The sequence below is a fragment of the Indicator indicator genome, chromosome 1 (genome assembly GCF_027791375.1).
Source record: "Indicator indicator isolate 239-I01 chromosome 1, UM_Iind_1.1, whole genome shotgun sequence".
In the NCBI taxonomy this organism is placed as follows: Eukaryota; Metazoa; Chordata; class Aves; order Piciformes; family Indicatoridae; genus Indicator; species Indicator indicator.
This window is the reverse complement of record NC_072010.1, coordinates 88,273,800-88,301,162: the sequence shown is the minus strand read 5'-3', so window position 1 is coordinate 88,301,162 and position 27,363 is coordinate 88,273,800. Positions and strand designations below refer to the sequence as shown.

The 27,363-nt window shown below is 39.7% G+C and overlaps 1 protein-coding gene across 1 annotated transcript in view; it reads right to left on the bottom strand.

The window, feature by feature from the left end:
* Positions 1-27,363, bottom strand: part of GRAMD1C (GRAM domain containing 1C) — a 60,699-nt gene that overhangs the window by 13,047 nt on the left and 20,289 nt on the right. The window contains exons 4-10 of the mRNA XM_054384487.1: positions 24,166-24,250; positions 19,699-19,802; positions 18,649-18,744; positions 17,359-17,439; positions 10,478-10,596; positions 9,256-9,376; positions 4,779-4,938 (exon numbers count right to left, since the gene is read on the bottom strand). Of these exons, the coding sequence (XP_054240462.1) occupies positions 4,779-4,938; positions 9,256-9,376; positions 10,478-10,596; positions 17,359-17,439; positions 18,649-18,744; positions 19,699-19,802; positions 24,166-24,250 (766 nt within the window). The remainder of the gene's footprint in view (positions 1-4,778; positions 4,939-9,255; positions 9,377-10,477; positions 10,597-17,358; positions 17,440-18,648; positions 18,745-19,698; positions 19,803-24,165; positions 24,251-27,363) is intronic.

Below are 27,363 nucleotides of genomic sequence, written 5' to 3'. Positions count from 1 at the left end.
AACTCACAACTCACCTACCCAACCTTTACTTATTTCCATACTAGACCAACATCAAGCATTTTACTTAGGAGTAGCTTAGAAATACCTTTATGAACAAAACATTTTGTGCAGGTATCTAGATATCATTCTAACTCCTTAACTTTTAATATCAGTACACAGTTATCAACCACTAATTCTTAGCCGAAATGAACTTAGAGATGAATTTGAGCTACTGTATGATATTCTGACTTTAGGTTAGGATCCCTAGGCACTCAAAAAATCCAGAAGTAAATACATTAGCCAGAGTGTCCTGGTTCAGCCTGAAGACAGCAAGTCTATTCCCTCCCCCACTGTTGTCTTGCACTTCATAAGGTCATTTTCATTACTGCAAGGCAAGCTGTGAAATAGTGTTTGAACATAATACCATTATGCAGCAGTAATTGCAGAGGTTTGAACACATCTGCAGTGCTAGAAGAGATAGGAAACTGGGTAGGGTGGTGGGGGGGAAGAACCAGGAAAACGACAACATTTTCTTTAAATTTCCATTAATAATCAATAGCTCAAAGCTAAACACACACCACAAGAAAATTAAGAAAGCTGACTGATAAGAGCAGAGGTTAACAAATTAATAAGAGGGTTGATTTTTCCACTCCACAGGGTTGGGGGAGGATCAGGAGAAAAAAAGAAAAAGTATGCATGCAAATCTTGGCACTAACGAGGATTTCTGTGTCACCGGGGATGGGGAAAAATTGCACACTGTGTGAAGAACATGCAGGTAGGAGCCTTTAACCAGATACACCTGAAATCAAGTCATCAAAACTAATTCCTAGAGTGAACTTTTTCCAGATATTTGAAGTCTGCATCAGCAATATTAACCATTACCAAAGCACTTTCCTATAAATGACTAAGTACAAAAGTAACTTGGGGAAGTACTGACTAAGTAATGTGACAATTCCAGCTTCTTCCAGTGAACAAGATAAAAAAAACAGAAACTTACACCTTCTGTCTTTAGATAACTCAAACATACTTCCTCCAGACCCTAAAGCAGCTAGTAATTGGTAGTTACATATTCAACAAAATACATGCTTTCAGTCTTTTGATTAAAACGTCAACAAGATAACATTGCTACTCTTCCTTACATACATTGTATATCCAAAATTTTGTCTCCTGTGAGACAAAAAAAAGCCCCCACCCACAAACACCCTAATAAAACAACGGAACCAAAAAACAAACCAACCAACCAACCCACGCAACCAAGAACCCAAACCATCAAGCAACCACAGCTGAACTAATCTCAACCATCCTGTATTTCATTTTCTGTCCCACATATCCCTATTACAAGAAAAGTCATTCTACCCATCTCAAAGCACTATGGTGCAAGCAGTTGTGCTTCCTGCAAACTACACATTTAAGGTGGTTATTAGTACAAACAAAACAAATAGAGGAAGTCTGTCAAATTACACAAGGAGATCAGGAATTTATGATGTATACTGTCTATAAACATAGACAGTAAAGCTTTCTAGCAAAAAAAAAAACCTCTTTTCCAATTCCCTGCTTCATCCTCCTCTTCTTTCTTTTAAGTACTGTATGTTGCTGAATGCTGTCATTTAAGAAAAAAAAACCAAAAAACAACCAAACGAACCAAAAGTTGGGGAAAAAAAACCAAACCAAACCAAACCACCACGCCTCCCCCAAATAACAAAATAAAAAAATAAAATCCCAAAGAATAAAACAAACAAAATCCAACAAGCAAACAGAGGAAACCTTATGTACACAAGAGTCATCTGAGGAAATTCAGATTCTTCTGGCTGTATTTGGGAAATAGAGCCTGTGCTTCAACTAAAATTTGTTTGTTAAAATTTAGACGCAAGACTACAGCTATTAAATTTTTAGCATAGCTGAAAGTTTGTCATGGCTTAAGATTTATACTCCAACTTACAAAACTGAACAAAAGCACCAAGATGCAGGTCAACAGGCCAGTGATGCATAGTGGGATGCACCCTCACCAGCCCACATCTGGAGTACTGTGCTCACTTCTGGGCTCCCCAGTTCAAGAGGGATAAAGAACTACTAGAGAGACTCCAACAGAGGGCTACAAGGATTATTAAAGGACTGGAGCATCCGTCTCATGAGCAAAGGCTGAGAGACCTGGGACTCTTTAGTCTGGAGAACACTGAAAGACAATCTTATTAATGTTCATAAATAGCTGAAGTACAGCTGTCCAGAAGGGGCCAGTCTCTTTCAGCAGTGTTCTGTGATAGGACAAGGGGCAATGGATACAAACTGGAACACAGGAAGTTTGTCCTCAGCATGAGAAAAAACTTCTTTACTGTGAGGTTGAGAGAGCACTGGAAGAGGCTACCCAGAAAGGCTGTGGAGTCATCGTCTTCAGAAACTTTCAAGACCAGGCTGGACATATTCCTGTGTGACCTGCCCTAGGTGATCCTGCTTTGGCAGGGGGGCTGGACTTGACTTTTGGAGATCCCTCCCAATCCTAACCATTCTGTAACCCTACCAAGGGGAGAATTGCTTAGGGCAAGGGAACTACTGTTGCTAAGACTCCAGCATTCCAGCTTTGGTGTCAGATGGACCTCGAGTTGGAGAACAACAGTCCTGAGCTTGCCTCTCACGTTAGAGGCCAGGACACCTTCACTGGTAGCCTGAGTATAGCCAGAGGACACAAGAAGTTAATCGCATGGGTAAACCTTTGCCACGTAGGAAAGCTAGTTTTACTTGCATGAAGGAATTCACCTTGTATGGGGCAGCTGCAATAGGAAATAGAGAAATGGAGGGGGGAAAAAAAAAACCACCACCAAAAAACATTCTAAGCATGAAGATGGGAATCTGAGAGAAAAAAAACAAAATAATGTTGTAGGACTAGAAAATCCTGTTCTGAATTAAAAAAGACTTGGGGAAGGGAGAAAAAAATAAGGAAAGCACCACAAAGTCAGTTTTCTCTTTAGCAAAAGGACATCTCCAGTTTAATACACTCTTTTCAGCCAACATCAACAAGGCAAGGATGACAGGGAGCATTTACTGCTATTGTTTAGGCAAACAGCAGTAAGAAAGACCACAGAACTATTTTCAATCAGTTTCACTGGAGACCTTTGCCATGAAGAGACAAGAGAGACCTGGTACTAAGAGGAGAGGAAAACTGCAAGATACCTAAAAGATTTGAAGGCCCAAACTTTCTGCTGACCTAAAAGATATACATGTGTAAACCATCTGTGAGGCTTAAGGTGTAAAGTACAGCATCAACAGTAGCCTGGTCAGGTAGGGATAGTCACAAAAACGATACAACCTGGCATGCATGGAATGTAATCTGAACTGAAGCAAACATAGAAGCAGTACGGATAAGCAAAAGGAAAGTTAGTCAAATATAAAAGTATATCCTCAGGCAACAACCACAACTTGCAGGTGGCCATTTCAATCCATGACTTTAAAAGCTTTCCTGAACACTTCAGTGATCCCAACATGACACCTGCAAGCAACTTCCATTTGCCAACATTGAAAGGATGGAATGCAAAGATTCTCCATCAGATTACAAACTGGCTTCAGTTAAACAAAATGTTCTATTCTGTCCAACAGCTGATGAAAGTTTCCCCTTTTGCATATGAAAGAAATGTTCAGCTGCTACTGAGCACACTGCTGTTGTTGAGCTGTTCTGTCTTTCATTTGCACATCACCATGTAACTTTGGAATCAGTCCAGGTTGTGGAAAAAAAAAAACACAAACATTATAAAGGTGTTTACAGCATCCAAAACTGTGATAACAGAATATCCACCACAACTTCAGTGAGCTGTTGGAATGACTATGGCCCTTTGGAACAGAAAGAGTCCTTGCGGAAAGTGAAAAGCTCATCTTAAAGAGAGTGAGAACTTGTCAGGGAACACTGTGGGACCAGAGAACAAGCACCCACAGACCTCAGCACAAGCCTCACTGTCATCCAGTCTGTGCAGAAGGCATGCTTTGGCCTTACTCTCTCCTCAGAGCACACTAAAAAAAAATGCTTATACCAAAACCACTACGAAACATACAGCAACACTTCTCTCCTAAGGTGAGGAAAGGAAGCACACAAGTTACAATCACTACAGTACTCTAGTATCAGAGTTTCTCCTCATCTTGGACTGGGTAGTGAGGTGCAACTTATGAGGACAGTGTATTAGGATCCATTAAAATACAAACTCTGTGGACAAAACATATCTGTTCCAAGATATGTTACGGTTTTTAATCTTCAGAACAGACCCACAATATGCAAACCACTCCTGAAAGTGGAGAAGTTGTCTTGCCTGGACTTTCAGCGAGTTCCTCAGTTTACTCCGACAATAATACTGAAGTCCAAATGCCTTAAGAAAGTAGAATTGTAAAGGAGGAACAATGGGGAGGATTGGAGAGATCTTTCAAAAACCTGGAGAACAGTATGAAATGTTTTCCCTCAGTTCCCAAGAAGTGAAAACACAGGAAAGAGATTTTTTTAAATACCTGTGAGAGCACAGAAAGTGAATAAATGCCACCACACTGTCAAGAAACTTTACTTTAGTTTAAGCTGTTAGTATCTGTTTATTCAAAGGAGAAAAAGCAAAACCACAATTTGCTTTCATTCTAAACACCCCTGATGACAAACTTTTTACTTAGTTTCTAGGAAGAAGGAAAAGTACAAAGTGTTTTTGCTGCTGTTTCCATGAAACAAATCAGAAAATAAGTTTCATAAGATCAGAAATTCCTCTAACTTGTTCCACAAGTGAGACGGAACACCAAGCTCAGATTGTCTTACAGATCTCAAGTGTTAAGCGATTTACCTTCTTCACTATCTGAGGCACTGCTCTTCTCTGGAAGATTTTCATTCTCATTCAGGTCCAAGGACTTTTCCAAAGACCTGCTTCTGACTAGCTTAATGGGTTTTCGTTCTGAAGATGGAAGAGGGCTCTTCATTTGCTTCTCACTTGAGGACTCCTCCACCTAAAACAAGCAAGAGAAAAAAATGCATGGGTAATAACAGACTTACTCAACTGTGTTGTTATACCAAGAGGGGCAGTTTACTCCCCATCCAGTTCTCCTGCATTCACCAACACAGTCTGGTTCCTTCTTTGCACTAACACCAGCATTTATGAATTCAATAACCTGACAGAGTATTTACTCTCTGTTGATCAGATTTTTTTCCTACCAGTTTAGCAAGTCATCCAGCAACCATGAGGGAAAGTACAATGAAATAGGCAGAGCCTCCCTTTTTCAGCAAGATTAGATTATCCTAATGATATATTTGAAAGTTGTTCTTGTTTTGTAGGGCTCCACTACACTTTGACAAAAAAGCCACGAACACCACAAACAACAAACCCCACTCCATGTACAAAAAAAACCCCAAACACAAAACCAAACACATAAAACACTGTCTAGAGCCATTCTACTGATAAAAATAGTAGTGTTTAAGAAATGAAGCAAAGGAGTATCATTTGCCATCTTTAATACATAAAGAGGTAATCCCCCAAAACAGTCACTGAATCAGCGATGTAGCTCCTAACTCTAAGTTATAGTAAGTAGCAGCTAAGTTTACAGGCTGCTGCAAACTTTAGGAATTAACTTCTAGTGAAACTGCAAGCAAAAGGTTCACCTATGTCAAAAACGTTACCCAAAAAACTTGGCCGCTAGCTTCAAATCTTAGTTTTCATTCTAAGCCCTTCCTCAAAGCTGCCATTGCCTCCAGTGGAACAGTGGGAATCAACAATAGTAAACCCCTCATATGCAGTAGTACAGAGACCATAAGTTAAGATCTAGGCTTCCTTGACCGAGTAGCCCAGATTCATCTGCAACACCACCACCTCTAAAGATTATTCAGCACTGACTCAAAAAATGAAGAACATTTGCTACTTGAATAGTCCTAATGTACTTCCTGTACTTCTTGGCTTTTTCCAAAATAAAGACCATCTATTTGATTGTGTAACTGTGGGGCATCAACAGAAGGTGGGTAGCTAGAAAACAGAGACAAGCACGAATCTGACTGAAGTATAAGCGGGTACCTCAAGGTTTAAAAAAAAAAAAAAAAATTAAAAAGACCACATCAGAACAGCAGATCAGTTAGTAAATGCTCCTATTGAAAAAAGCCTGAAGTTATACTCAGTCATACAGCAGGAACTAGGAGAGAACCAACATTTCCATGTAAAAACATTCTACCAATACAGATGGAAGTGAGAAAGGAGCCAGTTGTAGAAAAATAATCTAAAAATTGCCATACAGATCCAACATAAATCCAAGGAACTCTTCACAGCATTCTGATATTGATGAGGGATCTGGTGAACAAGTGGAACTTCCACCAGCAGCATGAGAGCAGCCCACTAACACTCTTCCCAGACCAGAAAACTCAGGCTTAAGTCAGAAAACACAAGCAACAGCTCATTTAAAAAAAGCCTTTGTGGTAGTTTGAGGCTATGCCTTTAAAATTTGTTACAGATTTCAAGCAGAAAAATAGAAAAATGTCAATAAATCACTACTGGGTGTAAAAAGGAAAAATAATGATTTTTCTAAACAATTTCATTGGAGGGATAGCTCCCATAAGATTTGATTCTCAAAACGATCTTTAGCAGTGTGTTCTGCTCTCTTCTTGCTTCTTCACTGGGGAGATACACTAACAGGCCTCGCTGTCCTTGGCTGCATCGCTTTGTTTTGGTATTAACCTATCCTGTTTCCTTCTCTCTTCCCTTTGTACAGGGGGGTCAGGGAGGGGGAGGCAGGGAGGCAACTTTCCCTGGTCTTTTGGCCAGGACGTACCTGTGCTGATTTGCTAATTGTAAATACTTGTAAATATTGTAAATACTGTATATTTGTACATATTGTAGTTTTGCTTGTAAATATAGCTGCAAACTGAGCTACTCTGGTAAAGTTAACGTTGAGGGGGGAATTTCCAACCCATCCCAGCCTTTCATGTCAGAGAAAAGGAGATTTATGCAGAGGCTTTTGGAATAACTGATCGACTCCATTTCGTTGGGCTTGGGGTAAGGGTCTTTAGTCTGGTGGGGTGTGTTTGAGGTTTGGGGTTTTTTTGGTTGGTTGGTTGGGGTTTCTCAGTTTGGGGTTTTGTTTGTTTGTTTTTTCCCACTAAACAGTGATTATTTTAAGATCTGTGAGCTAGAATTAAAGATGTATCATTTCTTCTTCTGAGCTACAGCAGTACTGCTAAGCCGTCCTAAGGCTTTTCTGGGTTTTAGTCTGTGAACAGCAGACTCTGGGACTGGAAGGCCTACCCTACAAGGGGTGGAGGCAAGAAGATGGTTGAAAACACATGCAATAAGGTGGTTCCCACACTGAGACAAACTGCATTTAGAGAAGCAGACAAGCCATGACTGATGTTACAGACACACTTTCTTTAGTCCACTGTGGACAGCTACTGACAATACTTTTTCCAAGACAGGACAAGTACTGCAGCCAACTCCTCCAATAGTTCAGATCTTCCCCTGAAGAGAGAGCTTTGGGACAGACTTTGTCTATCAGAGCAGTACAGGAGAGGTTAAATCTGTTTCCCTCCAGTCTCTAGAAGGTGTTTAACTGTGTTTTGTGTAACCACTGTGATATTTTTTGATAACTACATTCTAAGCTCTATTGCTTTCTATTGCCCCTGTGCTCCTACAAAACATGCTGTAATTCTGGGGCTGAGGAGAGAGTGTTGACATTTTTTAGAAATATCAAGTGACACATAGCTGAACACAATCATTATGTGTTTTAGTTACACTGAAACAGTAAGCTAAACAGTTGAGTTACACATTTATCAAGACTGCACTTTTACACTATAATTAAAGGGCCTTTTAAGGGCAATTAATTCAAGGGAAAAATCCTAGCATTTTTCCCTGTGTACAAACCAAATCCCCTGGTGTTACTGCTTACCAACACTCCCAATTAGATGCAGCATCTACAACAGATCTCTGGGAGCAGCACCCAGTAGGTAAACAAAACACTTCTTTTCCAGACAGAGCAATTATTTTTAAATACCTTGTTCTTGGGCAAGGATGACTTACAAGTTCAAACTAAGGCTACCTGGGAAGACTTTTTAGTTCTCCCAAACAGCCCAAATTTCAGCAGCATCCAGAGGCTTCCCAGACCTCCCTTACAGCTGTACAAAAAAAAAAAAAAAAAAGGCTAGAATTTTCATGAAGGATACTCATCATCCTATTAACTAAGCTTTTAACACCTGACAAACACCAGTATTGTTTGCTGGCTATGAGTCTCCAGCCATTAATTTGGGTTTCAGTAAAACTATATAAAAAACGTACTTAACTTCCAGATCAGTTTTAGCAAGTGACAACAGCCACAAGATTTGTATGGCAGTAAAAACTATTATAATCCTCTCCTTTCTTCCCTCTCCAAATTTTTCAAAGCAGAAACAGCAGTTAGGTTCCCAGCCCTACTGAAGTGTGTTAGAAATGCTTTATTTGCTTTTCCAAAATCTTTCCCTTGGGGTATCTATTAATCAAGAGAAAATGCCTGTAATGTTTTAAGACTACAGCCACACACAGAAGTCCCAGTAACCGTGTTACAGACACTGTGTACACCTCAGATACTGCCACTGATATACTCACCCTCCCACCCAGCCAAATACGTTGACAAATCCATACAACACCATGACTGAAGTACACATGCTTGTTCAGTTGTAGTCAACCAAGGCAATAAGGGAAAACTCATGTCAATTATGAGGTGGTTTTTTTCCTTCCCTTTTTTGGAAACATTTCCACAAATTTAAATGATAAAAAGGAAGATTTCATATATTCACAATGGGAGATTAACTCATCTTTGAAGGCAAGGATAACACAGCATGTACAGGAGACACAGCAGTGTAAGAGGAGATACTTTAAAATGACAAACACTACAAGCAAGAAAACACTGGAAGTAAGCAAAGGCATTACTTTCATAAAGCACTTGGATAAAAATGCAAATGATACATAGGAAGGTGGAAAAAACAGTTAATTTTTGAAGGAAAAAAAAAAAAGACCAGGGCATAAGCCTCAGCATTCTAACTATGCAGTGAATTAGTGATAGAACATTGCTGAAGCTCACATCAATAAAAATATCCTCTTATGCAGAATTCTGTTAACTTTCAAATTCAAGAAATAGTCCTGAAACCCACAGATACTCATAGTAAATTTCTGATGTGAACACCTCCTAAACTGTGATGAATTCTCAAAAGCTTCTAAAGAAGCTGGAATCCCCATGCATCCTATGCTTCCAAATACACAAGTTAAACATATATGCTTATCAGTTACAAATATCAAGAAAGGCTGTGTCAGCACTTACTCCTGGCAACACGTGTCTGTTGAGTGACTCTCCTTCTGCTTGAAGTGTGGGCTCCTGAACTAAATCTGTTGGTTTAGGTAGTTTTTCATCTTTTTCTCCAGAATCATCACAAATGCTAGATCTGTCCAAAGTGAAAAGGAATATAATCTTTGGTAATAAGTAGTGAAATACCTGAAAAAGCTCCTAAAGTACGATTTTTGCATTCAAACCATGGCTGTTAAGCTAATACTAAAAAGCTATCAACGCATTCTTCCCACATTCAGCTCATTAATCTTTCAAGACATTTTCCTCACCCTAGCCAACTCTCTTGGAAGATTCAGCTTCTGACCATAAGGTTAGTAAAAGCAAGCACTGGTGAATCAGAGAGAAAGTGAGTGCTGTGACCAAAAAATAAGAAAGAAAGGAAAAAAAAGAGATAGCTTAGAATAAATTTGGAAATAAAATGTTTTAAGAAAGTTTGAGACATGAATTATTTTTTCCCCTGCATCCCTTACTCCAGAGTTGCAGAGTAGTGCACTTTTTTCACAAGAAAAAACAATTAAAATACTGTGAATCTTTAATAGGCCATCTTAAGAAGCTTGCAGTGAACTTAAAGACTTTTTTTCTGACAAACACACTTAGATGTTTGAAAAGAGACAAATTACGTTGTGTAGAGCTATACTTATTTACAGATACAAAAATTGAAGTCCCATTATTAGACACTGACTGTTCAGAAATTAGTTCATATTTATTTCACACAAAAAAGGTAATCATTAAAAAAAAACAAAACACTACATACAGTTAAATTATTCCAGCTTCCTAATTCAAGCTGAAGACAATATAAAAATAAGAAAAGACCATAGACAAATGGAGAACAAAGTCTTCACAGAGGAGAGGAAAAAGTGTCTGAATAGCATAGACAGCTCCATTTCATTCAGACATTCCATATTGTTGGACAGATCATAACTACATGCCATCATGAAAAAAAGGTTGCTATTTAAGCTATTCTCCTCATATCCTCAAGCAGATCCACAGAGAACAAGGTCTTCCTATCTCCCTCCTCTAAGAGGCCTCAGCTGCGCACCTACTACTTCAGGCAATTAATACAATTCAGTTTTAAACATGCTCAGTTTACACAGTTCAATTTTCAACCTTCCTAGCAGCACTTTGGAAAAAGAATTTCTAAGAAAGAGGACACTGCTTCTCCCTGAGTATTTCACTAAGCTTTATAGCCTCCCCTTACCGAGGCTGCCCGTTGTCCTCAGATGACGAGTGGAAGCTCTCCATCTCCTCGCTGTTCAGCCCCAGCTCAGAGCCATAGCTCTGGTGCACCAGCTGCCAGAATTCCTGCTTAGTCAGCCTCTGAAAGAAAGGAAGCTAGTCAAGCACTACAGTATGGGACACTATGGCTCAGGAAATAAAACAGTAAGAAGTTTTAATTACGCCACAGCCTTTAACCTCAATTCTGACAACGACCGAAAGCATTCAGGTATCACATTTCAAGATAGGATTTCAGCGTTTTAAGGAAATTCACTCCTGTCTACTCCATATTCCCAAACCATCACTGCTCAATCAGTAAAACCAGACATCAGAAAATGCTGGGGTTTTTTTTCCCCCACTCAAGAAAACACACACACTTGTAGCCACTATTCACTTCTTCAAATGTCACAAATGTTTTCACAGGTGTCTTCAGGGTAGCTCCCTCTTGAATTTCATTCAATACAGCACAAGACCAGTATTAACTAGTAGATAGCCAGGACTCACTCTTCGATCTCAGATATAAGCCTGTTTCCACGGGATGCTCTGAGTGCTTTACCAATGGTGTGAGGCCAGAATTTCACTTACTACAGACAGTAGTGTCTAGGTCAGCCAGCTGTCCACATTGCCAAGGTGGGACAGGAGGTCCTCACTTTGGAAGAGCTCCAGAAACCCCTTTACATAAAAAAGTAACCTTTTATTTTTTAAAATGGTAGTTTCTGTGGCTCAGTAACTGTATTATCTTGACTCACCACCAGCTACTCTTTATTTCTCTAGAATATCTCTGCCCTGCTCCATGAATTCCCACAGCTACTCAGATATATTTAAGTTCTCTCAGATCACGAGGAAAGTTAAGAAGTGAAAGCAGTAAGACAAACTATATTGGCAAAGTAAGAAACTAGTTTCAAAGTCTACTTCAGCTGTTAAGGGATTGGAAAAAAAATATATAAATAGGTAAACAAAAAAAAGAGAGAGAGAGAGAAAGGCAGTAAGGTTCTGGGATTTAGCAGAGCTTCGAGAGCAGTAATACTGATCCAAAAAAAAACAAACTTCGCCCTGGAAAATGTACCTTAGACACAATCCATATTGATCGAGGGAACAGAATTGTGCTAATGAGGCAGTAACACAAGTACTGCTTACTATTCGCATGAAATGATCACATTAAATATCCATGCATTATTTAAAAGCCTTTTAAATGATCCTCTCCACCCCCTCGCTCCACCTGTAGTGCGTTCCACCACCCGCAATTTTAGACAGACATTAAGGAACTGGCCCACAAGCAGCGATATAAATGCTCATATATAGATATATATACACGCACGCCCTTCGGGGCTCCGCCGCCCGCTCCCCGCCAAGCTTCCCTCGCCGTGTCCCTGCCGGAGGGCGCCGGTCGCCCCGAGCCCCGACAGAAACCTGTCGCTTGCCGCCGCGCCACTCCCGGCCAAGACACCCCCGGCCCGCCAGGTGCCGCCGCGTTCCCACTTCCTGCTCGGCGGCGGGGCACGCCCGAGGCCGTCCCCACACCCGCCCGGTAAAGGTTAGGGCGCCGCCGGGCGGGTCGGGGCACAGCCCCGGGGCTGGGGACTAGGGCTCAGGTCTTGTCCTCTGCCGCCTCGTCCTCGTACGCCTGTATCTCCACACGACATGGAGAGGGAGCCCGACCCCCCAGCCCCAAACTAGGGGAAACTGTAGGGAAGGCATGGGTCACAATCACAACATCCACTTACAGCTGTTCTCATTCAACGGCTAAAAGCAAAAGCCGGCATTATTAGGTGGTTTCAGAACACCACCCAGGTGTATCTTGAAATAGCAACATCTTGCCACCAGAAACTAAAGGACAGAAACAAAGCTATCTCTCCACATGTGCTGCCCAATACTGCCAGTGCCTTTATTTCACAGAAACATAAAATTGTTTCAGTTGGAAAAGACTTCCAAGATCATTGAGTCCAACTGTTGATGTAACACCATCATGGCCATTAAACCATGTCCCAAAGTGCCATGTATACATGTCTTCTGAATAGCTCCAGGGATGGTGACTCCACCACTTGGAGCAACCTATGTCTGACCACCCTTTCTGCAAAGAAATTTTTCCTAACATCTAGTCTAAACCTCCCCTGGTACAATTTCAGGCTATTTCCTCTTGTCCTATCACCTGATACTAGGGAGAAGAGACCAACCTCCACCTCACTACAACCTCCTTTCAGGTAATTGTAGAGAGCAATGAGTTCTCCCCCTCTGCCTCTTCTTCTCCAGCCTAAATCCCAGCTCCTCAGGAGACTCCAGAGCCTTTTACCAGCTATTGCTCTTCTCTGGATTTCCAGTCATAAAAGAAAATAAATCCAAAACCTAGGAAACAGCTAATGCCACTAATTAAATTCACCAGTGTGTGTTCTGCAGCAGACTGTGGGCAAATCAGACTGCCCTTGTACAGATAGCTCAATGGCTTGAGGAAAGCAGAGTAACTTTTAAGCTATGCACTTCAGGAATCTATAAAGCTGTCTCCTGTGGTTTTGTGAAGCCACTGTTACTGAGTTCTGCTTCTAAAATAGGATTCTCACACACTGCTCAATTATTCCTAGCTTGACTAGATATAGTAAGTTCCTAATGGTCACACCTAAGATCAAACCAGGCTTGCTTTATTGTATCAGAAAAGATTAGTTCTGAAGGCAAAGGGCACAAATTTTCTGGGTCAGACTTCTGCTTCTGAGAGGATGATTTGAAAAGCACTGAAGCATGAAAGGCTGAAACTAAGCATGAATTGCTTTGCCCACTCGAGGTGATCGTCTGTGTTGGGTTTTTCCTCAGTTCTCTTTGTATACAAAAACAAAGGCTGCAAGAAACAGCTGGGACACATTTTTGTCTTTTCAGCTGGGAGCATAAAAAACAACATTTTGTCTCACACTAGACAAAGTTGTGGCATGGCAAAAGTAACAGTACAGAATACCTCTTATATGCAAAGCCACTGATTTTTACCCCTTATGGACAGATGCAGAAATAAGAACAAGACACTCAGTACATGCTTACTCCAGAGATAACCCACACCACATTCCCACAATCTGATGTGGAATTCTGTCTAATTGCTTGCTCAAAAGGGAAGATGGCAAACTCCCCTTCTAACTCCCACAAAAAAGGTCAGAATCAATCCAAGCCCTCTTTGATGTCCAGAACAACCCTTGTTGCATATAGAGATGCAAATAAACATCTACCTTCCACAACCTTTCCTGAGAAGCTTCCAGGGAAGACAGAATTGCTGTTCTGGTAGGTATCTGCCACAAGAAGCCCAGCTCATCAGAAATTCTGCTCTCTTCCCACACCTCTAGACTTACCTGCTACAACATCTCTGAAGACAGGTGCAAATCTCTACCCAGCAAAGCAGAAGAAGAACAATAGGAAAATAAATCCAACTCTAAGGAAGAGGACTCATGGGAATCGAAACCGATTAAGTTAAGATCTTGTTCCATTAGAAATAAGGAGCGCTGTGTTTGTTTGGGATTTGAATGACCTGCCTAATTAGATTTTAATTTGTTCCTTCTCCTGTAAACTGGGGGGATATTTGACACCCATAAGCTTCAGGAAAATAAAGAAAAAGTATAAACAGCATTGCTCTTTCTGACAAGAGCAGCTGCTAGAAAACTTGTTTTACCAATCTGGAAAGACTGTTGCAAAATGTGAATTTTGGCTGATTTTATGAACCGATGCATTATTGAAAAACTCAGTGGATGTGGAAGCAGCTATCTGTTTTATCGAGACCGGTGTCATGTCTCTTCCAGACCCGCATTAATGACTTCTTATTTTCCATGATGCTTCCCCTTCAGCCAGGAGCACTTAAAAAACAATGCCAAGGTAAAAACCCAAGAGATTCACTCCAAGCACATTTTGTAATAGGAATGGGAAAAAAAGTAGAGTTTTCCCTGAAAGAAAAAGTCTTTACATGGACATTCATAAAAACAGCCAAACAACAGACCATCTTAGGAGGAAGGTGCCCACTGATTCCCAGAGGAACCAAAGTTGCAGGACACCAAATGCACAGTATTGTTCTTTGAGTAAGATCTTCAGGAGAAGTTATGAGCTAGAAAATGACCACTGAACTAAGGGGGACAGCAATTCTACCAGAACATTAATGCAAAGTTGATGGAGAGCATCTTGGTGGCCAAAGTAAGCTTAGGTATGGAAAAACATATAACCACTTACTGTTTTTCCTGTACAATGCAAGTAATTTCTAATAAAGGCAGACTTGACAGCAGGCTACTCATTCAGCTTTCTGGGACATGTGATACTTAAGAAGCACAAGGTAGAATGGCCACAAGATGGAGACCTGGGAAAGGGCATGTTGATCCTCTCTAGAAGTTCTGTAGGTGGCGAAAGCATAACATGTATCAGGTATAGCAGATAGGTCACTGTCCAGAGGTGAGACCTGGTAACATGAAATACATGCCCAGGAAGCACTGAAGAAGCCAGAACCAGTGACTGAAAATTACCTCTACACAAACATGTTTTGAAGCAAATTCAATTCCAACCCCTGCAAATTGGGAGTTACTGACTGTCAGGTGGCACAAACCAGCACTGTAATAGCTGCATTCAGAATTACGCTTCTGATGACACCAGAATGAGGTTTTTTTCCCCCCCACAATTGAACAGTTGTACATTATCTCCAGGTCTAGCAGATGCATTCCTGATAATAATTAAGTTAGCTAAATATTTTAAAGCCTATTGATAGCTGCAGAGGAAACATGAAAACCAGCTGCTTTTGGAATAGGTTCTAGAGTACAACCTGAGTTTTTGTCACAAGCCTTACAAATTCTGATGGGATCCCTTTGACCACTGGAGCCCAGAAACACCAGGCTTCACAAACTCAGGGCATTGCATACCACAACAGAGCCTGAATTACATGACATCTTTCAAAGCATATGCTGTCCTTAATACAGAATGGTGGGGAGAAAGCAGCAGATTACTTGGATGTATCAAAGGATTTTTTTAGCTCTTTTTCTTTGTTTATTTCAGATCAGTGAACAGCTGTCATTATAGTGAAGTCAGTTGATTCAGCTCCAGCAACTTCAGTTTCTACTTTCAACTCCACAATGCTCCTCTACAGCTTAATCTAGTTTGGTTAAACACTAAAGAATCATAAAACAGGTTGATAGGTGACTCAAACATTCTAATAGAGAATCAGAAGTCATGACCACAACGCAGAAGTAAGAGCTCAACCTAACAGAAATCATATTTCAATAAGTAGCTCCAAACATGCTACATTAAAAAGTCCTACATACAGCCCATGGCAGTGGTCCATTTTACAACCAAGAACCCCCAAGCAGACATACACACAGACTTATCCTTCAACATACTTCATTGAGGATGCGAGAAAGCTAATAGCATGATTAGAAAGAAAGAATAAGGAGAGTTCCTAAGATAATCTGATGCACTGGTTCCTAAAGCCTGCTGGTTTAATTGCTCATGCAGTCCATGCTCTCTTCTTTCATATCTTTAGTACTGCTCTGAAGTGAAAAATTCTTCCTAATGTAACACTTATTCTGTTGTCAGAATGAAAACACGTGGGAAAAACTAATACTGAACAGCACAAAGCTGCTTGTCTCTGTTCCAGCCCCCTGGATAGGTTTGTGTATCTGAATGGCCATACGTTCACCCTCCAGCTCCACAAAACTGACCAGCTGACTAAGAAAATTACCACTACTGACAACCCATGCCTAACTAAAAAAAAAAACAAAAAAAAAAAACAAAAAACAGAGTTAGTTCCAGTTGCACATTCCAGTCAAAACATGATATAACACATTGTGGTTTTTGCAGTGCTACTGATGGTTTCAATATGAGATGGTTTTGATGTTACAGTTAAATAGTATTTGATATGAGTGATAAGAATCTTGCAGGAAACACTTTGTTTATCTTAAATGGCACTTGCCTTTATTTTTAGCTTTTGAAAAAGTGCCCCTAGTCTGCCCTAAAATTCATCTAACAAAAAAAAAAAAAAACCCACAAACTTGTGTGGGTACTACATATAAGTAGTGCAACAGTTTTAAGCCTTTGGGGACCATTACAGTGCAGATCTATATATGGATATTTCTGTGTTCAACTACAACTGTGTTGAAATATTTAAACAGTCAGAGTCATAAACAGGAAGGAATTGGTTTACAAAAATTGCATTGCTTACAGTGATGTTCTGCAAAAACATCACTCCATTTTTAGAAAGATTAACCTAAATATCCACAAATTGCAATATAAATCAAGCCAACTAGCAGAGGTTGCCAAAATACACTTCCGTATCATACAGCCTGCCTTTCTTGCATTTATTCAAGGTCAGGATAGTCGTAATGAGTTGGCTGGCAAAGGTTCAGGTAACTTAACTGGAAAGGTGACTGTTGGCTTTTTCTTTAAAAACCCCAAACAAATCAACATCCAAAACAAACATCAATCAAACACATCCCCCCTCAACAAAACCCCAAACAAACCAACCACCACAACCACCACCAAAAAAAAAAAACAAAACCAAAAACAAAACCCAAACCCCAAATCTTATGCTGAAAAAGCCTCTTGCCCTTATGACCACAAATTAGCTGTAGAAAATGTAAAGCAAATGCACACCAGTTCAGTAATATCTGCTTGAGCTGGTAATGAAGCATGAATCCCAACTTCAGAGACAAATGCTCCATCAAAGTTGTAGGTGGCAGTATGAGAAAAAAGGGTGAGAAATTTACTTGAGATCTAAAGAACAAAAAGCCAAAGAACATCATTAGAATGCTGTTAGAAAAAAAGAGCTAATTGAAGGGAAGTATCTTATCTTTCAAAGACATCTGCTTATATTAAAAAAATATTATTTTGTTACTTAACCACAGGTACTGGCACATACAAGCTCACCTTATCCAGCAACACATTCTGCCATAAACGGAAGATATTGAGGTAGCTTCTGTCTCTTGCACTGAATGATGTGAAGAAAAACTGCAGAAAAAAACAAGATGCAAAAAAGCTCATTTGTAAGTATTTTCAAGAAAACCAGAATGCTTTCTTGTATCCCGAATATCCTGATTTTTTTTTCAGCAATAGCATGTTCCTCTGACATTCAACATATGTGGACTCATGTTGCTCCTCACATGCCAGACTTAATTCCCCAGTGAATATACACACACTTGAGTCATCTGACTGCAATTATTATATCTCTGGCATAAAGGAATAGCTTTCCTTCAGTTAACTACATAGTTAAAGCTTTCTCCTACTTCCAAATAGAAAGTAGAACAAACCAAAGATGCATATGCCTATTTTTTAAAGGCCTCAGCCCTCTGCATGCTTCTGCCACATTCCTTTTACTAATCTTTTCACACGTGAAAGTTTGAAATTAAACTAATTAAAATAGGAGGTTAAATTAGAATAATTTACAGTATTAAAATCTTTCCCATTTGAAAGTTTGTTTAGCAAAAAAAGAGGTTTATGTCCCTTGATGCTGAAAGTTAAATAGTTAATAAATTGAGAGGGAAGAGCCAAACACGAGGAATCACAATTCCTTCACAAAAAAACAGCTCCAAGATGTCACCTTGGGAAGCTAATCTCTATATCCAGGCAAGAATTATTATTATCAAGGCATTTACAGAAGAAGTATCATGAAGTCTGTAGCACATAAGAACATTGTGCATTATGCTTTTCAGTATTTCTAAATAAGCATCCAAAACATTTGGTATTTCCAAATAAGCATCCAAAACATCTCCCAGCACATAAAATCACATGTTCATGGGTAGATTTCTCCATGATTTGAAACCCATGATATTAAAGTCCTTTTGTTTTCAGCAATTTTCTTCAAAGACATTTTAAAACCAGTAAGTATAGTATTTTTGTGATCACAAGGATGCACATTCTGAACTCATGCTCTAGTTTTCAGGTAGCTTTCCTCTGACAATCAGTGGGACAAAAGCTCCCTTACTTCCTGGTGACTGCATCAACACTGCTATTGCATTCTGCAATCGAACTGAAGTTGAATTATCAAGGTAGTATTCACAGGAACCAAACCACAAGGTCTGTCTTCTAATCCCAATCACATTTGAAGATTTCACAGGGAAGTTACTTTTGCAAACTTAAAACCACAAGTGATCTGCTTGAGACGTTATGATTAAAAAAAAAAAAAAAAAAACCAAACCACATTTAAATACAGATATTTACCTTCTCTCCTTTTGTTGCTATTTGTATGGCATTTGGAATGAGCCGAGCAGTCTTCTCCTTTGTCATGAAAGTGATATCCTTCAAAGCAATAGAAATCTAAGCAGAAACAGAATAAAAATAAAAAATTAACAATAATTAAAAATAATAAAATATAACAGTAAGCATTCCAAAGTAGAAGCAAGTTGAGATGACTAAAGAGTAATCTTTTCTTCTTTCATACTAGGAAAGCAAGTAGTTCCTTCCTTCCACTGCTCCAGCAACACTCTAGGATCAAGGGCAAAATCCCAACCACAAACAAGCCACAGATCTGAAAGCCAATTCCAATACCTACACTGCACATAAGGCAGGATGTATATCAGAAAACAGACTGTCTTGTCCATGTCATCTCACAGAAGTTTGGAATCTAGTCTATCTTTGCAGAGATTTAGTTGCAGTCTAGACACTGCAAGGAAATCTTCCTGCTTGGATTTCTACAGAGGAGGCAACAACTGTTTGAATAAACAATTTTAACTCATTAACCTAATGTGACAGAAATAAGAGGGCCAATGTGTCACAAATATCTACTTTTGTTTATGCTGTTCAAAAGCTCCAAACCACAACAGGAGAACCTGCAGAGGTCATTTACAGATTGACTTCAGCTCTTTTTAGATGCTGATATTTACATGCGAGACTAAACCAAGTAAGTTTCAATGCTGAACAAAGCAATACCACATGCTACAGCACTCCGTGTCTTGAAGAACGTCACGCATTGCAGCTCTCTATAGAGCCACTCTCCTTGGTAAGGAGACAAATCATCACCAAGAAACATTAAAATCAGCTTTAGCATAACTCCAAGATTCCTTCCTATGCCAAATGACTCAGCAGGCTATCTTCAGCATTCAGATGTCTCCAATGCTATTCTCATTTTACAGAGCAATACTTCTGCATTTCCAGTCCAGGATGCAGGCTCCTTCTTTTCAGCACAAGGTACTAGCATGCATAGAACTTGTTTGAGGGACTCATATCCTAATAGTAGAGGACAAAGAGGAGGTGTGAGCTGCAAGATCTTACTGTGGTCTCCCATCGGAAGATGTTGCTGTGGAAACAGAGCCAGTTTTCAGAGAGATACAAACGTCCTTGCAGCAGGATATCCTTCTGGAGCGCACAGGCATAGTCTGCAGATGAAGAGTAGTTTTAGTCTCTTACTACAGCTCAGTTAAACTCAAACCTGTTACTTTAAAATGAGATAAAGGAACTACAATACAAGTAGAAAGATAATTCATAGGTTTATAGAATTGTTTGGGTTACGAGGGACCTCAAAGATCATCTAGTTACAACTCCCTTGCCATGGGCAGGGACACCTTCCACTAGACCAGGGTGCTTAAGGCCTCATCTAGCCTGGTCTTGAACATCTCCAGAGAGGTGTGTTCACAGCCTCCCTGGGCAACCTGTTCCAGTGTCTCACCACCCTCACTGTAAAGAATTTCTTCCTAATATCCAGTCTAAACCTACATTCCTCAAGTTTAAAGCCATTCCACCTTATCCTAACACCACAAACCATTGTAAAAAGTCCTTCTCCAGCTTTCTTGTAGGCCACTTTCAGGTACTAGAAGGCTGCTATAAGGTCTCCCTGGAGCCTTCTTTTCTCCAGGCTGAACAGCCCTAACTCTCATAGCTTGTCCCCATAAGGAAGTGCTCCAGCCCTCTGATCATCTTTTTGGCCCTCCACTGGATCTGCTCCAGCAGTTTAGTGTCTGTCTTATGCTGGGGGCACCCAAAATGGATGCAGTACTCCAGGAGGGGTCTAATGAAACAGAGCAGTGGGGGAGAATCACTTCTCTCATCCTTGCTGGTCACACTTCTTTTGATGCAGCCCAGGAGACAGTTGGCTATCTGGCCTGTAAATCTTCAGAAGTCTGTGAAGGTAGACTTGTACTGAGTTGCATCCAGACCATTGTTCTGGGAACACCCCAAAACCATAGTTGATAGAAATATCCATGAGGACAGCACTCCCCATTTCAACCCCCTGTGCATTATCCTTATTTTCAAAGTGGCATCAGGCAAGATCAAGAATACATGGGAGACCCCTTCATAAGTCAAATTTCAAAGTGCCTAAACAACAAAATATGTAAACATTTATAATACAACAGATGACACTGTCAACTCCTACATAACAGTAGTTCGTATGTTGTAGTAGGATAATTGTTTTCCACTAAACAGATTCTATCACTAGCTAAAACTATCTGCAGAGTTAGACATTAACAGGCAGCTTGAAGCTATCCAGGCAGGGGATATTTTCAGAAACTGATTGTCATTTTTATTGTGGTACTGCCTCTGGCTTAAACACCCTTGTTGAGAAACAGATTTCATCTAGAATGCAATTACCCATTATCAAATACCTCTAATTAAGAACACGAGCACAGAAGTTGATTGCAGTCTTGCAAAACCTCTGAGATTTTGGAGCTGGTGAGGTTTTGGCAAAACGCCATGATTTCAGAGATTGAAGACTCAAACAAAAGGGATTTTCAGAAGTATTACTGCCAGAAAGTTAAGATAGATCCCTTTTGGAAGATCCAATCTAAAGAAGGTTGCCTTATGTATAGAAAATACCAAGAATGTACCTGTTCATGCAAGATGTGAATGTTTTCCTCTTTACAGGTATTAAACAGCTTTATTGTTTATATCTGCTGTTGTCTGAGCCAGGATTTTTATTTTGTAAACAACAAGAAGAGGAATAAAGTTGTTGTTCACGTACCAAGAGATTCAGGAGTTCCTCACCATCCTAAGTTCAATGTAAGTCTGCATCTACAGAAAATTCTCTCAGGTTTTCCCTTTGAATAATAAAGTGGAAAAATAAAGTTTCTCGCAACAGGCATGAGACATGTATACAAAACCTTGGAGACATAACTGCAAACAGAATTACATAACCTTAAAAGAAATCCAAGTGAGTTCTAAGTGCATGTTTATAGAGAAGTCAGATACCAAAATGCTGTGAGAGCAGAGTGAGGAAAGGCAGGAGGAGTTAGAGGACTTGACGAAAACATGAGCAAGAAGTTTCCACCTGATTTCTTTCTGGGCCCAGGGAGAAGGATTCAGACCTATAAGTTCTAGAGCACTGGGCAAGTCATGAACACCACCACCATGATCTCACTGCACAGAAGAGAATATCAAGACAAAAAGGGAGCGATTAGCATTTCTCCCTTTAAGTTTTCCAATCCAGTAACTTTAGGTGCTGTTTGTAAACAACATTTTCAGACAAACTGAAGTTAGTGATACTCCTTTAAACTCTCATTTCAAAAGTCTAAGTAATTTCTAAGAATTATATTTCATCTTTATATACAGTGCTCATTGCAGCAGAATAGGAGCTTCTTTATTCAACAGCTAAGAACAGGAGCAGTTACAATGCTTTAATGAACAGCAGCAAGTAGTTGCTTCGAGCACTGTAAATCCTGTGATAAGCTTCTCTGCATCAAAAGCAAAGGAAGAGTATTTGTTAGGAGAATGCAAAAAGTCCTTCCAAAGGAGCACTGCTTTTTATAGAGTAAAAAAATATATAAAAAGTAATATGACTTGACTTCTAATGGAGCACCTTCTCCATTGCTGAGGCTAACTCATTACCAAATCTCTCTCCAAGCCCTAGGAAGTCTGTTCCTGGAAACTGTGCTTCAGTTTGCTCCATGGCTTTTTATATCAACCCTGTGTAAGGAGAAACGTCCAAACAATGCCTTGAAGTAATATCCTTTTCTTCTGTTTTACTTCTGTATTGAACTGAAGTGTTTTAAAAATGTAGAAGGCATTTGAGGATAACTGCTTCTTTCTAAGGCTGGGAAAAGGACATAGAGATTTAACTTTCAGTGCAAGTGACAGGTCTAGTGTCTCTTCCACTAACCAGCAAAGAGATCAGCACACTGCAAGCATATGCTCTTAGCCTCTCAATATTCGCTTTCTTAAATGCTGCATAAGATGAGAGGTGAGCTTTAAACAGGCACCATGCCACTTCTCTATAAAAACAATATCCAGTTCTTGGACAGTGTATTTGTTACACAATGCAAGGCAGGTGATAAAAGAGGGAATAAGGTGCATCACTGCACACCAAGGGGGAAGGGTTACACACTTGCCACCTTTGGATTTTGCAGTGGCATGCTGCAGAAGCCACCTCCTTGACATACTGTCACACCTTATCGGGAAGAGATTTTAGCTTATATATATATGGTCGGATTCTATTGGTTAAGCGATTGATAACAAAGAGTATAAAAACAGCCACTGAGCAACAGTTATCCTTGGTTAGGGACTTCTGCTTCTGTTAATTTGCTACTTCTTCTGGCAAAGGCTTTGCTGTAGGGATACTGCAAGGGATACACTCAGCACTTCCGTTAGCTGCTTTGTCTGTTAAGGGCTTCCAGGACTACTTCTATAAGTGGGATTCAGACTCTGTAATACAAGGGATTATACAACACAGTAATAAAGGACTTCAAAGAAGACTTCTGAGATTCTCTGCTCTCTGCGTTTCTGGAATCTCATTGCTGTCCAGCAATGGGGTTCAGGCTTTCATTCATCACCCAATGGCACCTCATTATAAGGGGTCTACATCTACATTTAGCTCCCCTGGCCAGGGGAGCAACACATCCAAATGCAAATTACTGTAATAAGTCAGGATAAAACGAGGGCTGGTTTATGTTTTCCAGTGATCTCCTATGATGGGTAAGGAAAGTACACACTTAACATACTGAATTTCATGTCCTCACACATTGTTTTACAAGCAGGTATTTGTCTCTGAAAAGAGTTTTTTAAATTGCAAGCACCCACTGTGGCACTGAGTCCCAGGAATCAGATTAATCAAGGTGCCTAGGGCAAAGGTCTAGGTTTAGTTTCAGGGAACAAGGGAAAGGCTTCTGCACAGGATGATCTACCTACTTAACTGTGTCACTGAAGCACAATCCCTTACCTTTGTACCAAAATATCAAACTATTACAACTATGGAACCAATCCTTTCTCCCCTAGCTGACTCAGTCATAACTAGTCTCTGTTTTGAAGTAAAGGAAAGGACTTAAGACACCCACAGGATAGAAAATAAATGCTTATGACACTGCAAGAGGTACACTGTTGGTTGTTCATGCTGGAAAGAACATAAATCAAATTCAGTACTCTCAGGATTTAACTCTACCTCTGGTTCTTCTCACACTCGCATCACACCAGCCCATAAATGCACATCTTGAGTTTGTGCTCAGCACTCACCCTGATCCTGTGTAGTGATCTTTCTTTCCAGCTTGTCAGCAGCAGGGAAAGACATTGAGACTCCCATACTGTATCTAGATGAACTGCAGGATTCTGTATCCTCTCCTTCGCTTCTCAGCTGCCTAAAGGAATCTTTTTTCACAAAGCAGGCAGTACAGGAGAGGAGTGTGGACCTGACTTTACCTAAGGCTGTTTGATGCGAGTTTAGAGACAGGAGATTTGCTATAAAAAAATGCCTTGGCACTTCTACAGACTGGATTTATCAGCCAGAAGAAAAGCACTTTTGGTGTGATTACATCTTACCTACTATGAGTCTCTCCGACTCTGGCAGATGAGAAAACTGTCTCTTGAATTCCTCACTCCTATACTTGTAAGTGGAACTTGAGAGCTGTAACAAAGAATAGTAAAAGGTTAGGAAAACAGATTTATTTTCAGCGATCAACTACCTTAATACTGGATGTGTAATTTTATCTTGGAGAACAAACAAATCAAAATAACAAGAATAGGTGGTATCTAAATGTGATCAGCACTGTAACTTTATGCTTACTTACATAAGGTGTGCTTCTAGTATTTAGGGTAGTATGAGCCAAACTATTCCCTGTGTAAGGCTAGATGCTAAGTACAAGGCATTATAGTCGTATGAGTGGAGCAGGTTGCCAAAGTCGTGAGAGCCCCTTCAAGTCTAAGCCTTCTAGCACAGAACAAAGAGAGCAAGTCCTCATGCAGGCCACTAGCTGGACGCAAGGATGCAATTTAGAACACCAGTTTCTACTTTGAGTACAATTTCAGGAATACTACAGTGCTGAAGATTTTTTCCCAGTTGCTAAAATTAGACCTGTAGGAATAAAGGCAAAGGTTTCCTCCAGTAAACACAAATAACAGCACACCGTCACCTCTATTTCCTGATTTGCCCTACATTTAACTGCATATTTAAAATGATCACTATGGTTTATTAAGGATTCAAATTGGGCAGTAAACTCACAGCAAAGATGACTAATCATGATGGACTTTAACTCTTTATTCTTACAAATGAATGCACTTGCTCCCATTCAAATAAAAACTTTCAGCATGCTCTCCAGAAATTACTCTGCTGTATAAGCAGTAATAATATTTTTTCTTAACAGATGCTGGCCACTTGTTTTATACATGCTGTATAAGGCAATGACTAAGATGGATTACAGCTGACACAGTAAAAGACACTTTAAAATGTTACGAAAACCAGGTATAAATATACTATAAATATATATACACTATACTTTTACATATTTTTTTAAACAATTATAAAAATCTTAAGCACCTGCCTGTTATTCTCTCCTTGAGCACCTGTATTTCTTCAAAAGTTGACATTCACCATTCAACCCATAAGATTAGTGGTTATTTACATTCAGAGCAGAGGAAGAAAGAAGGCAAAGAACCACTTGTGCCGGTATGACCTTGCAGCATGTTTACTCTAAAAAGCCACTCAGTTTTAGCACACTCATGCAGCACATTAGTTGGTCACTCCTCTTTCATTATGTCTGTCCTTGTTATCAAAACAATCCCAGAACAAAGACTTATCTGCATCTTGAGGGTGTTTTAATAAACTAGTTCCCCCACTTCATTAAGAGTTTGCTGTTTTCCACTGAAGAGATTCCTGCTTCTCTCAGTTCAAAAGCTCCCTGGATGCCACCCTACACAGACATTCAACAAGGGTCTCCCAGCTACCTATACTCAAGAATTAAGCTCTCTGACCAGAAGGGTTACTTCAAGGTCACATGATTAAGTGCAGATAATACAGGAGAGGGTTTACATCAAAAATGTAAATGCTACCTTCCATCAATGAAAAAAAGTATTTATATCCGACCACTGGTGAGTACATATTTGCTGTCAACTGATATTCCAAACATTGCAACGAAGAAGCAGGGAGGGAGACAGAAAAATATGTCCACACCACCCCTTCGGAGAAAGAATGAAAGTTTTAGGTGCGACTAACACGGGAATGTGAAATGTTTCCTCTAAGTTGTTTGCTTCCAGTTATGTTTCAGCTATTTCTGGGATTATGAAAATAGCGTCCTCTGAGACCATGAAAAAAGTTAACTTGCATCCATAAAGTTTACACTTCTAGTTCCAGAGACCCTACAGTTCACACAGTCATACCTCAGGTGACTCAGGTTTGAACTGGTGATGACAAGGCTAGCATACATAGGGGGGAAAAAACTGATCTGCCATGACAGCATAAGAAAGTTCATAATCTTTAAGCCTGATTTATTAAACCATGATTTTAAAAGTCATGCTGTTCGAGAAAGTACTTTCACAATTACAATTACACAAGTACTTTCACAAAAGCATTTTTGTAAGACAAAAAAGGAACCAGGGAAAGGAAGAATGGGAACATTACATTATCACAGACACATATGTATTAGTGTCTGATTCAACCAGTTAAACGGCTCCAAGAATCTGAATTCAAGGTATCTTGAGTTTTACTTCGAAATTGAATGTTTCTAGAGCTTAACACCCTGGCAAAGCTTGTCTAAGAAACCCATGATGACATTTAGACATGTTCTTTTTCATGACTGACAAACAGGCCATAAGAAATCCTCTTATTAATTGTAGATTTCTACTGAGCTCTTACGACATTTATGAATGCTCTGAATCCTTATCTAATCAGCAGGGAGGGTAAAAGCCAGCACACTGACACTTATTAATCTTATCTTTTCCTTACTTAGCATGAAAACTAGTTCACTTAGATCTGTGATTGTTACGTACTCAGGTATGTGGCCTGGCGATTAAGAGACCACTCAATGGACCTGGGAAACAACAGGGACAATTTTAACACTATTGACATTATCAGTTTCCTTAAAGTGAAGAAAATAAGACATTTCCATTTCTATGAATACAGCATTTCTCATAATCACTATTATAAAATCCAAGGTGTAGTAACATTTGAGGCAGGTTGCCATTTCTGGATTACAAAATTTACCATAAAATATTACAAGGCAGCAGGCATAAATTAGGCTGTAGGATGGCATTTAAGAGAAAAACAGCAATTCATTTTTGACACAGGCACATTTCTAAGTTTAATTACAAGTCACTGGGCAAACACTTTGCCTGAGGATAATCTTAGACATTCATGGTTATGCTATATTTAATCACTAAGAAAATTAAGTCCAGCCAACATTCTTTATCTGAAGCCACAAAATATACCAGAAACTTGCAAAATAGCATAAGCAGAAAAATCTCTCCAGTGTTGTCCTGAACTTTTCACAGCAGACAATTATGTAAATAAGAATCAGGCACTACTTGAAGACATGTAAATAAGTGACTCTCATACTTTGTTTTAAAATGGACTACAGTCCAACCACATAAAATCATGTTCCAGAAAAAAAACGTTAACTTAAATAAGACTAAGCAGAGTTATTCCTATGATAGAAGCCTGTTAAAAAGCAGGTTTTGTTCACATTTGCATCTTTGAAGAGTGGACACTGCAAATTACTTAAGCTCTTTATCAAATTGCTGAAGAAA